The 13308-nt window shown below is 39.8% G+C and overlaps 1 protein-coding gene across 1 annotated transcript in view; it reads right to left on the bottom strand.

The window, feature by feature from the left end:
- The window catches only part of LOC134612393 (uncharacterized), a 150991-nt gene that overhangs the window by 30555 nt on the left and 107128 nt on the right, over positions 1 to 13308 (bottom strand). Inside the window, exon 10 of the mRNA XM_063456744.1 lies at positions 6392 to 6550. Within this exon, the coding sequence (XP_063312814.1) occupies positions 6392 to 6550 (159 nt within the window). The remainder of the gene's footprint in view (positions 1 to 6391; positions 6551 to 13308) is intronic.

Below are 13308 nucleotides of genomic sequence, written 5' to 3' on the forward strand. Positions count from 1 at the left end.
GGTAAGTACAGCTCTGCCAGCACCCCTCTCCCCCCAGTCTGTATTATGGCAATGCAAATTGCCATAATACAGACTCTGACTCGAGTATAAGCCGAGTTGGGGTTTTTCAGCACAAAAAATGTGCTGACAAACTCCGCTTATACTCGAGTATATACGGTAAGTGTAAAAAAAAAAATTATATACTTAGATCATATATATATATTATATATATATATGATCTAAGTATATATACACGTATACATACACACACATAGGTGTATTTTACTATTAATATATATATATATATAATTATATATATATATATATATATATATATATTAATATCAAATTACACGTACACTGATACTGATTAAATATATATATATAATTATTGTTATATATATATTTATATATAATATAAAAAAATATGTAAATACGTAAAAAAAATAAAAAAAATAATTAAAAATAAATAATAAAAAAAATATATAGATGTGTGTTATTTCGTTCTAACTGTATTGTGATATTAATATATATTTATATCAAAATACACGTAGAACGAAATAATATATATCTATACACATAAATATATACGTATATATCACTATATAGATACACCTATATATAAATAAAAATATTTTAAAAAAATGATATATATATATACACACACACATATATATATATATATATATACACATACACACACACACATATGTATATATATATACACACATATATTAATTCTATTAGTGTTTCAAAACAGTAAAATATATTACAACGATGATATCGCCAGTAAAAGTGATGTTTTTTGCATTTTTCACGCACAAACAGCACTTACACAGACGATATAATTGCTGTGATACTTTTTACTGTTTTTCTACACAAATATTTGTGTTCAGCGAAGTCTCCCGAGTACAACAGTACCCCTCATGTACAGGTTTTATGGTGTCTTGGAAAGTTATAGGGTTAAATATAGTGCTAGCAAATTAAATTCCCTATACTTTCGGCATGGGTTGTCAGGCAGGTCCCGCTAATTGTAATTAATTAGGATACCTGTTTTCAAAAGTTACAGCGTCAAATATAAGGCTTGTGTTTCAGTTTTTTCACATTAAAATTCGTCAGATTGCTTACGTTGCCTTTGTGACCCTATGGTAGCCCAAGAATGAAAATTACCCCTATGATGGCATACCATTTGCAATAGTAGACAGCCCAAGGTATTGCAAATGGGGTATGTCCAGTCTTTTTTAGTAGCCACTTAGTCACAAACACTGGCCAAAATTGGCGTTTTTTGCATTTTTCACACAAACAAATACTAACGCTTACTTTGGCCAGTGTTTGTGACCAAATGGCTACTAAAAAAGACTGGACATACCCAATTTGCAATACCTTGGGTTGTCTACTATTGCAAATGGTATGCCATTATGGGTGTAAATTTATTTTGTGGGCTACTATACAGTCTCAAAGGCAACGTAACCAATCTGGCAAATTTAAATTTCAAATGTAACACGCTATATTTGACCCTGTAACTTTCCAAAACACCATAAAACCTGTACATAGGGGGTACTGTTTTACACGTGAGACTTTGCTGAATACAAATATGTGTATTTTATTGCTGTAAAAGCAAACAGTATTAGAATATTGACAGTTAAAATGTCATGTAGAACTAAAAAAATAACATTTCTTATTTTCTCCCATTTTTTTCATATTAAATTATGTTTCATAGCTAAATATTTAATATTAAATGAAAGCCCCGTTTCCCCTGAATAAAATGATATATAATAAGGGGGTGCATTTAATATGAAAGAGGTGAATTACGGTTGGACAGACATATAGCGCAAGTGCCAGGTTTTGTTCTGTTCACAACGTGTACATTTGGCTCAGTCCTTAAGGGGTTAAACCTAACCTGTCCAAAACAGAACTTCTCATATTTTCTCCCTCAAGTGTTGCTACATACGTGTCTGTCTCCCACCATGTCATTCGTGCTACCATCAGCTCTACCTTGCAGGCTCGCTGCCTAGATGTTCTCTTTGACTCTGACCACTCCTCCACCCCTCATGTCCAGTCACTCGCCAAATCCTGCTGCTTCCATCTCAAAAACATAGCTCGCATCTGCCACTATCCAATGCTGGGTGCAGCTATGGTGCTAGTCCATGCCACAATCCTCTCTCTCCTTGACTACTGTAATCAGCTTCTCAGTGGTCTTACGCATTCCCAGCTTGCTCTGTTACAGTCTATATAAAATACGGCGGCAAGGCTCATCTTCCTGTGTGCCAGCACCTCTCTTGCTTCCCTCCTCTGTTATTCCTTACTCTGGTTTCCCATAAAAATTAAGGGCTCAATTTAAAATTCCGTCTCTTGCTTAATAATCTCTAGAAAACGCTGCTCCATCCTACCTATCCTCACTAATACACAAGTATGTACGCTCTGCCTAAGATCTGCGTCTATCCTGTGATCATACTCGCACCTCTGACACCCACCTTCAAGACTCCACTAGGACAGTGCCGTTGCTATCCTTTCCCTGCTACGAAAGAATCTCACCCAGTATTCATTCTTTCAAAAAAACATTTTGAAAACTCACTATTTTAGGAAAGCATATCACTTAAACTGTTAATAGCTTTCCCTGCCCGTATTTTTGTGATAGAAGCGAGCATATATAAGCTTGACGAACATGTCTGAATATAGTACCGAGAATATACTTAGAAATTAGTAGGTCTGGTTAGATACGTAGGAGTTTAACTAAATAATAAAGTCATAATACAAGTTAGGTTTCAAGATGAAGAATTAAACTACTGGTGAAATATTAATGTTACACAGGAAGCCAAGTTATCATGAGTTAGTGCAATAATGGTTACGCAGCCAACTTGTTAAGGATAGCACTGGAACTTGGAGAGGTGTTTTAAAACTCTGCATACACTAATGGAATATCACATAAATATATAATAAAGAAGATAACAAATGCAGTAAATTAATTGACCAGTTAATTTAACAGTGACTCTCATATAGCGGCACACAAACTTCGAGTTCTCAAACCAGAGACAGTCAGCTAACGCCTATAATTGGCAGAGTAACCGCAAGAGCATGGAGGCTACAGAGGGTATCGGAGAAGTAAAAACGTGACTGTGTACTCCTCCAGCTCCAGGCCTGTGTGGAGGGAAGTGTCTGTGCACCACTGACTCTAAGGCTCTGCGAGTTCGAGCCATTCCCATATCCGGCACAACAGGAGGCCCAGGAGTTCTGCCGCTGCCTGCGGTGGGTGGTCGATACAGCAGAGGCAATCTCCTCGGTCTAGGTGGGCAGTCAGCACAGGTAGCTAGCATAGGAGTAGAGGCTTTGCCCGAAAGAGGCAGTCTCAGCCCCTCATCTCCTGCCTTCTTCACCTTCCTCTCAGTATGGGTTGGTGTTTGAGTCATGCGCCTCCCCAGCATTGCCCAGAAGTGTTGAAAGACCCATTTAACCGTTCGAGTTAGTGCCCAATCACATTGCAGTGGTCTCCGCAGGGCTGCGTGTGTATATGCTCTGGTGACAGAGGCACGACTGCCATCTTGTTAGGATGACGCCTACATTGCACAAACTATGGTGAGCTACAGGAACCAGCTGAGGTACATGTATCGGGCCAGTGGGGAACGGGAGTGTCAAGACGATCCATCAAGGAACTGCACTGAAGCAATGGGTGAGTAAGTGAGGCGGCGACCATCCACCTCACCCCTCAGTCGAGTAGGCCGCAAGCTCCGGCTGCACAATCTCCCAGCAGGCCTTTAGAGCATCCGAACCAGGGTTCTGAAGGCTTTGCAGTAGTTACTTAGGTCACAGTTGTCAACTTTTAAATACGAAATGAGTTGAGTTGTTGCTTAATTTTAGATTGAAGTGATATCTGCCAGGAGCCTGTCAGGCATGCAACCAGCCAGCTTGGTGGTCCAGCCACCCCCCCCCCCCCCCCCAACCCTTGTAATCTAGCAATGTACTTTTTTCCGTACATGAAATACACCTCGTGTCACTTTTCCTACTTCTTCTATAATGTAACTTTGTTTGAGCAGTGCCCTCAACCCCCTCTGTTCCTGTGCATCCAATTCGTTTTGTGTCATATACTTGTATGGTACTCCACCAATTGCACAGCTCTGTGAAATTTGTTGTCTTTTTATAAATAATAATAAAGTGGAGGATTGAGTAGCCGAGTACAGTGAGAACCATCCTGCAGGTTGTTTCTCTGCTCCCTGTTTCAGCAACTACAATGGATGTGCTGTAGTTGTTTTAATATTCATGTAAGTTTCTCTCACGGTTGCTGGGGGGAATACATGTATAGCATGACGGATATTTGTCACTCTGTTCTGACAATGATGCGTTCGCAAAATAATGTGACATGTCAGTGTCATGGCAGGTATGCTGGGAAATGTGTTTTACAGCAGAGCCAATAGTGCTGAAGAGTGGCAGGTTTCCGGTGGGAGCAGAAGATGTGTGCTAGATCAGTGCAACAACTCCAGAACATGGCCCCAACCCCACTGCTGCTGATTAACATCTCCTTCACTAACTTATTATATCACTTATCAGTAGGATAAATTGTATATTGAGTGCATAAGGATATGCTCAGACTTAAAAGTGTAAAAAATAAATAATTCAAACAGCTCTGGCAGTCATGTTGATTATTGAAAATAAATTTACATCAAAACAAGTTGCAAACAAAGAAATAAAATATATATATTTTTTACGATGTATTATCTTGTCATTCTGTGCCTCTGGCAAATAGTATAATCAACATAAATACATATAAAATGTACTCTAGGGGTATCAACTGCAGCAGCCATCAAGGAGATGAGGAAGATATAATCAGCTCAGTATACCTTTTATCTTTCGCGTTCATTCTGGTAGTTTAATTTTCAGTGAAACCAGTCACTAATTAAACCTGTTCTAGTATCCACATTATTACTTGAACATATCGCTGATAAATCACACCGGTCATTGCAGATGTAAGGATTAAAGAGTATTTTGAGGAGTACAATCTTAATCTGGTCTCTGTTTTAAACTCAGTAATTCTCACATATGATTCCTAAGGAGTATATAAGATTCACATATTTACCAAACATAGAATTTTAACCAGATTCACTATTAATATATCCTACATAGGGAAAAATCATAAAATAAATCCAAATGCTTTTTGCAGTCACACAGAAACCCTACTCAAGTAACTATGAAATATTTCTGTCCTCTGAGTGCAACCATTTTGTTGTTGGTGTGTGTATATACATATAAAGTCTTGGCTTACAGGACACTCAATTTTTGCCTGTATATATATATATATATATATATATATATATATATATATGTGTGTATATATATATTAAATCCAACCTTCAGTATCATTTTAAGACAGGCATCTCAAACTCTGGTCCCCTAGATGTTGCTAAACTACAACTCGTGGGATAGGCATAAGGCTATCCTAGACTTAAGATAAGGCCAGGGACTAATGAAAGTATTTAGAAAACTGGGCAGACTAGATGGGCCGAATGGTTCTTATCTGCCATCACATTCTATGTTTCTATGTAACTCACATGATGCATTGGCCATCTATTGCATTGAAACAATTCTGGGAGTTGTAGGCCATGAAAAATTTTTTGGAGGGGGGGCAGAGTTTGATACCCTTACTTTAAAGGACCACTATAGTCACCCAGACCACTTCAGCTCAATGAAGTGGTCTGGGTGCAAGGTACCCCAGGTTTTAACCTTGCAACTGTAAATTGGGTATGTTTACATAGCAGGGTTAATCCAGCCTCTGGTGGCTTTCTTGCTGACAGCCGCTAGAGGCGCTTCCCCGACGCTCAATGCGTAAATCGCATTGAGCACGCAGAACATCCATAGGAAAGCATTGAGAAATGCTTTCCTATGGGCGTTTTTAATGCGCGCAGCTCTGGCCGCGCATGTGCATTTGGATCCACTCGGGAGCTGACGTTGGAGGGGAAGGAGAGGATAAAGGTAAGTGGCTGAAGGGTTTTTAACCCCTTCAGCCCAGCGGGAAGGGGGTCCTGAGGGTAGGTGGAACCTAAGGATTATATAGTGTCAGGAAAACTAGTTTGTTTTCCTGACACTATAGTGGTCCTTTAAGCATTTGGAACAAAAAGATCCTCAATGCAGGATGGATCTCTTGATGTGGGAAGTGTTAAATAATTAAGAAGTGCTTTTAAAAGCCTTCACAGATTAGAATTTTTTTAAACTACACGTCAGTTTTTATACAATAAAACATAATCAACAAGCTGTTTCCTGGTTGTGGCTGGGAAATGTCTGACACTGTGAAAGCTGACAAGGCTTTTGAGCAGCTGTTTATGGTAATAGTTTTACTTCACACTTGAGGGCAAGCAGATAAATTCTAGAACGCTATTAAATGAACCCTGGAGTGAATCATTGCACTGATGTAACATTTGGGTACCTGTTGCAGGGCCATTAGCCTGGAATAATTGGCGGCTTTTACTAATGCTTCTGCGGCTCTCTTCGCTCGTTGCTGTGGAGCGCCCTTGGGAAATGCTGGCAGAGCTGAGAGCACATTTTCCACAGTAAAGTCTTGGCTTACAGGACACTCCAGTTTTGCCTGTAACAGAAATATAATAAAGTCAAGTTGTACAAAGCAGGGTCGTAACCAAGGTTGCTTCAAATACTTTGAATTTCCAATAAAATACAGTTGGAAATACAACATACACAAAAAGGGCACTCCGGGCACCATAAAAACTGCATTGAATTTCATAAAAATTAAGTTGTTATAGTGCGAGGAGGTTCACGGACATCGGATTACCTCAAGAGGTTAAAACCTTAACAAATGGTTTAAACTCAAAGAGTTAAATCCGGTGCCCATGAACATCCATCGTATTTAAGTGCCCACGAATCACAAAGTCTCAGACAGGGGCACCATCGTAATGCTGAGTGTGTCAGGTAAAACACTAAACATATCGGTAGCTTCTAATTCACGAAACGGCTTGAGTAATGTACAATTAGGCTGAGAGCGTCACCTCACTCTATCAGCCTATTAGTGGCGCCACTATAAAAGGCTTCCAGATTCAAGCCTCGATCCGCAGCAGGTGTTCGTGGATGTTCTGGTGCCCGGAGTGCCCCTTTAAAAATACTTATTTACAAAAAGAAATAGGTGATGTTTATTATGTAGACATGTGTAACACTGAAGGCTAAAACAAACAAATATTGCACGAATACCAGCAGCATTATAAACATTAAATTACACAATGAGATTTCTAAAAAGTCTGCTATCAAAAACAGAGTTGGTCAACTTGATTAACCAAACTAGCGATGGAAAAGGGGACCAGGGCATACCACACACCCCAAAAATTCTACAGAATAGCCTGGGACTGTTGAGATGGGTATATTCTGAGACAAAACAGCAATGTGATCTCATAGGTCAAATCTCCCACTGGCAAAGTACAACAAAATAAAGATATTACAGAAAACAAAAACAAAAAAGTCTGCTATTCAGGGTCAGCCTAGTAAATACCAAAACATTTTACTGATAGAGAAACTAAAATAAATATTTCACTTGTGAAATTAAGTCTTTTGTTAAACAAAGGTGACTAGACAACCTATTGCTTTTTATTCAGTTTATTAATGCTTTTAAAAAAAAAAACTAACGGTGTTGGTGACTTGTATGATTTTGTCACATGCTATTTTACCTAGATTTAAAGCGGAGTGCAGTGAATTCAAATTGTTTCATTGTGCACAGCATTTTGCACGATATAGTTTACTCAGCAAATGTACGACTATGGAGGTCTGAATGCACCTATTCAATCCAGTAAAGCCCAACCAAGAAGGAGTATCATGAGGGATTTCTGTGATCCCACCTTAAACCCACTAGAAGCTTATCTGATTAATAGTCTTGTTAGTGGAACAGGAACGGTATACACATTGTTTTACAGTGTTCCTCGATAATAAAGAAGCCACCTTTTTGTTCTTTAACAAATGGTAAGCTATGATGGGGGAATTTTCAGATGGGGCTGGCTGGCATTTTGTTGCAGTGGTGTAATACTGTTCTATGAAATCAATTTCATAGTCTGAATTGTGGAAAGTATCTAATTTGAATCTCTGCAAGAGAGAGCTTGCTAATATAATCCATGCGTTTAGAAGTAATACGGAATGAAAAACGCTGCATGTAAAAAAGTAAAAGCACACATTTATTCATATTACTTTTAAAAAGAAACCGCTAAATAGCCCTGACGTAATAACCTACCGCATATTGTGTTTACCAAAGTAGCTTGCAGCATTAAATAATGTGTTAGTGCAAATGGCAATGTTTACCTTAGACTTAGAGGAACACTATAGCATTAAAAATGAAAACATCAATTCCGAGAGCTATAGTGTCTCCTCACTGTTGAAACTCCAGGTCCACCCTCTCACCCCTAAATAAAGGGGAACCTAGAAATTTCCTCTTCATTTCTAGTGCCGAGACTCACTTGGTGCAGCTGCTGTCCAGCCGACGCTACTTCTACATCTTCTCATCCAATCCAGTGCTCCACATAGAGGAGCATTAGAGACAAGAAGTGCATGTGTGGCAAGTGACGCAGTTCTACAATGGAATGTTCTCTATGAGAAGCAGTGGCGTACACACGACCCGGGCCACGGTGCGAAAATTGATCCGTGCCCCCTCCTCCCCCCCCCCCCCCCCGCGCGCTTACTCTGGCCGGGCCGGGGCCGCAACACATGGCGGCGGGCACCGTGGGTTGGAAACCCCTGCTCTAGAGTCAGGAAGACAGCCACTAGTGGTGTGTTTAGTCCTGCAATGGAAACATTGCTATATCAACTAAACGGCAGTGTTTTCCTTTGCAGTCCTAAACCTAAAGGGCCAGTGCATCTAGACCTCTTCACGGAGAAAAATTGGTGCCTGTAAAAGTTAAGAAAAATTTGCTGCTGTAATCCATGAGTGAATATTACACGGTAATACTAGCAAGTGTTTTCATTATTTTTTTTGCCATTTTTGCAAAAGGAAGTTTCCAGTGCAGCAGCTGATTTGGTTGTGATTTCTTCCTCCAGGCTCCAGCGCAGAGCAGATATTTGAAATGTTTCCTCTGCTTCGGAGAACACATCAGTAACAGCCGGAAGCAGGCTACACTCACCAGGCAATTCCAGACTGAATCTCATTTACTAAGGGTCGTAGCAATTTAAAGGGGCAGTCCTTTTAAAATCAATGAAGACTTGCCCCCTAATCACTGTGTTGTAGGGACTTGCCTCACATTAGCTCCTGAAGGAGTCCATCCTGAGGGACCCTGTTGCACCCTTTATAGATCCGATCATTTTTAAATGTATAAACTCTTAATGTCACCCTCGTTGCTTTGATATGCAAGAAACCCCTAGTATCTACACATATAGTTAGGGTCATAGGGGGAGTCAGTTCTTCCAGGTTTATAGCCGTGCAATAGCTTTCAGTAAGATTTCCATTTGATTATTGTGAGGGATATGGAATGGACTACTTGGCAATTACTCCCTTCAGGTACAACTGCACGTGTGATGGAGAAGGAGAGGGTGGGCTGATGCAGCTGTTAAGAACAAGAATATTTTTGAACAGAAAATACCTACAGCAGATAACTGTATTGTGCAATAAGATGTATAGGAGATCCTGTATCTCATAGGATCCTCCATATATGAGTACTGCACTTTTGCGCATGCATGAGACATGGTGGTGGCTTCCTTTAGTTGCCAGGAGCGGAGAATGTGACTAAATGGGGACAAAAGGTAGAGACAAGTGGGGAGAGCTACAGGTAAGAATTCCCCACTTCTCATCATACAAGCAGACGTCACCTGGGAGGGCTTTTAAATGAAAAGGCCACTTGTGGCATTGCTGCGTTCCCATATCAGGCCCTGCAGCACTATGAAGAAACTATGAAGGCAATGAGCTCAGCTACCACCAATATCTCTAGCACTCAGTTTATCTTACCCTCAAAACTAGACAGACATTTAAAAAAAAATCTACAGCCATCATGTTTTGCTACCCAATGTGGTCCCTGCTAATTCGTCTCTGCACATGCATTTTTAATACACAATCAGTCTATTTAGGCTTTATTGTTATAAAAGATTACTGAACGCATATACACTCCGCAATGTGCATTACATCATGCACACCTTTCGTTGCTGCTCACCAGTAAGACATATTATACAAACTATTAAATGCCACGAAAGAAAATTCATTTCAGATTTCATTAATTCTACATTATAAAATAGGCCACCTATTTATTGTAAACATATTTTGTTTTTATTCAAAGAAAACCCATTGATGGAGAAAGCACTCATTCAGGAAATATGCAATCCAAATCCATAAAGGACTCCGTGCCAGCTGCTTATAATTGTTCGTGGAAATCAAATTAAGTAGGCAAGTTTTCTGGAACACAGCTCTCTTTGTTACAGTTTTCCATTAGATAATTTAATTATTAGAAATATCAGAAAGGAAACATCAGCCGACTATTGCATTGAAATAATACAATGTATCTTTCTATTTTTCTATACTTTGAAGGATCAACATAACACACATATACATATATATGATTTTACAACGTAAAAGAGATCAGTTGACGAAGCAATGTTACCTCAAGGGTTATTCCAAGCACCATGACCACCTCAGTGATTTGGATAGTCTACAGTATGAAAAGGTGCACATACAGAGTTTAACCCCTTGTTTCCAGAGGTCTAACTCCTCCACCGTTGTGTCATTTGGGTGTCATTAGTCAGCCTGGAACAATAGTTCTGCACATGCTAATGTCAATTCTGTGCATAGTTTGCATCTTTTGTGAGCACGCACAGCATGCTGGCCACATACAATGTTGGCACCACACTGCCCAAGTCCTCCCTGACATCTCTGGAAAGAGTGTGCATGCGCTGCGGTTGCAATGGGTGGAGAGCAGGGGACAGCTGGGAGAAAAAACATTTCTTAAATGGGTTCTCCTGATCTATACATTTGCTAGCAAAACAGTGCAATGTATAGGATAAACTTATACTCATTCTAATGAGCATAAGTTGTTTGGGGCATGACAAGTGCCCTTTGAGCTGAAATTTTTATGTCATCTATATACAAAAGATTTGTTTATTTCTAAGCGTATGCACATTTCTATGGTTTACACCTCTGGGTGCTTTAGGTTTTGTTTTGTTTTTTCATTTGCATTCTACCCTTAGATACACACAAACAAAATATATATTTTTTTTGCCACATTCTTGTTTGTCTTTTTTATGTGTAGGAGCATGGCTTCCCTGGAACTTAGTGAGAAGCTGCTTGGAAATGCCTGACCACTTACAGCTCTTCTGCTCACCATCCTTAGTACATGGAGTGGAAGTGATATGACTTCACATCCTCCCAGCGCTGCTGTGTGAGGGAGCCACCAGGCTGCTCTCCATAAAGTCTGGTAAGGGGTACAAATAATGCTGCTAAATGTGGTCTGGTTACAGGTGATATTTCTATCTCCCTAACTCGACTGCACAGCATTAAATTGCCAAAACAGGCCTCAACACTAAGCCAGCCTCCTTACTATAGTATTCACTGTACCAAGCTGATGGCAGCCCTGTTTATAGCATTACAAATCTATAATGTGTAGCATACTTAATAGTACTTCCTCTTTGATGATTTTGTATCCTTCTAAATCAGTCTCACATAAAACAGGAAGTAAGTTATGATGTGTGACCAAAACGCTCACCTGGATACAATGAATTAGTTACGAATCTGATACTGTAGGTTCTGACACTCCCACATGCTCACCCCCCCCCCCCCATTTCAGATACATACAGTATGTGACATATGTATAATGATTGTTTATGTGGTACAGATAATGCATGTCTGCTCTGAGATGTATGAATATGTAATGCAATTCTTGACTATGCTAGTGTGTGTAAGAGTCATGTGATGTGTGTCAGTATTAGTGATTTAACGTATGCATGTAATTATTCCACTAACCAGCAATAATCACTGACTGCCCATTAGCCGGAGGCACTGTAGGGGTGTAATAAGAGAGGTGGGGGGACTTCTAGCCCTTTAGGGAGTCAGAAGCTGCATTTAGAAGCAGCCAAACAAAATGTAAATTAAGGTGAAAAAATAAATAAATAAAATGAATCCCTACATACTGCTAGGTGTTTACTAGTGGCACTACCTGTGAATATTGTAAGTTAGTGCCCCGTCTTCTTCTTACAACCTCTGTAGGCATTAACTAATTCTAGCTTATCTGCCCAGACTCTATCAAGTCTACCCTGCAAGAGGTTCCAAGAAGCCAGCTTAATACATAGTAAGTTCTGCCGCTTTGTACTTGAATGTAAGTATTTGACCCACGATTGTGACTTGTTAAAAGAGCTAAACTCTTCATCTTTCCAGCCTTGTGCATAAGGGTTTTTCTGAGAAGCTCCTATCCTACCCGAGGAGAATGCTCTCCCCAGCTGTTCCCACCTCCTATAACCTCCGATCCAGTACTAGCACGATATTTAGCACACAGAATGCACCTGTCATGGTTGACTATATTTATTATCTATTATGTGTTAAATGTATATATACATATTGCTTATTGTATTATTTTTTTGTAATACAATTGTACCCTATTGTAACAATGCAATGTTTTGTGGACCCAGGACAAAACTAGAGAAATCTCAATGTATCCTTCCTGGTAAAATATTTTATTAATAATCTGGTATCAAAAACTATATTTCTTTGACTAACAATTTGGGTGTCGGGGATTCCATCTTAATATACACTAGATATGTCCATTTGATTTCATCCGAAAATGTAAACGAAAGCCCTACAAACAAAATATAAACGAAAGGGCAAATGCCGAAAGCATTATCGCTTCGTTCATTTAACAGACTCCGTGCTGCAGGGGAATTAACCCCCACAGCACGGAGAAATAATACTTTGCATGCGCGGAAAAAACAAGGAGGGAGCCAACAGCGCTACCAGCTCCCTCCTTGTAATATTAATTCCTACTCCCGCCCCATTAAAACCTAATAAAAGGGAGGTGAAATCTTCCCGCATGCCCCTACTCGCAACATGCCGCCAGTAGGGGCATGTCACCTAAACAGCGAGCAGCCACTGCTCGCTGTAATTTCAAACTAAATATAAATCCGTATGGGGATCACTATGACCCCCATATTGATAAAAGCAGGGTTAAATCCTCCCGCATGCCCCTACTCGAGGCATGCCGCAAGTAGGTGCATGTTGCCTAAACAAATTTAAAACTACTAGTGACTGGGCAGTTATTGCTGCCGAGTCACTAGTGCAATAGCTGCCCAGTCACTAGTAGTTTTAAATGACAGTGGCTGCTTGCTGCTCAGGCGACATAGGGGCATGTGGGAGGATTTAACCTCTCTTTGATCAATATGGGGCTCATA

Source organism: Pelobates fuscus, chromosome 5, assembly GCF_036172605.1.
Source record: "Pelobates fuscus isolate aPelFus1 chromosome 5, aPelFus1.pri, whole genome shotgun sequence".
Taxonomy (NCBI): Eukaryota; Metazoa; Chordata; class Amphibia; order Anura; family Pelobatidae; genus Pelobates; species Pelobates fuscus.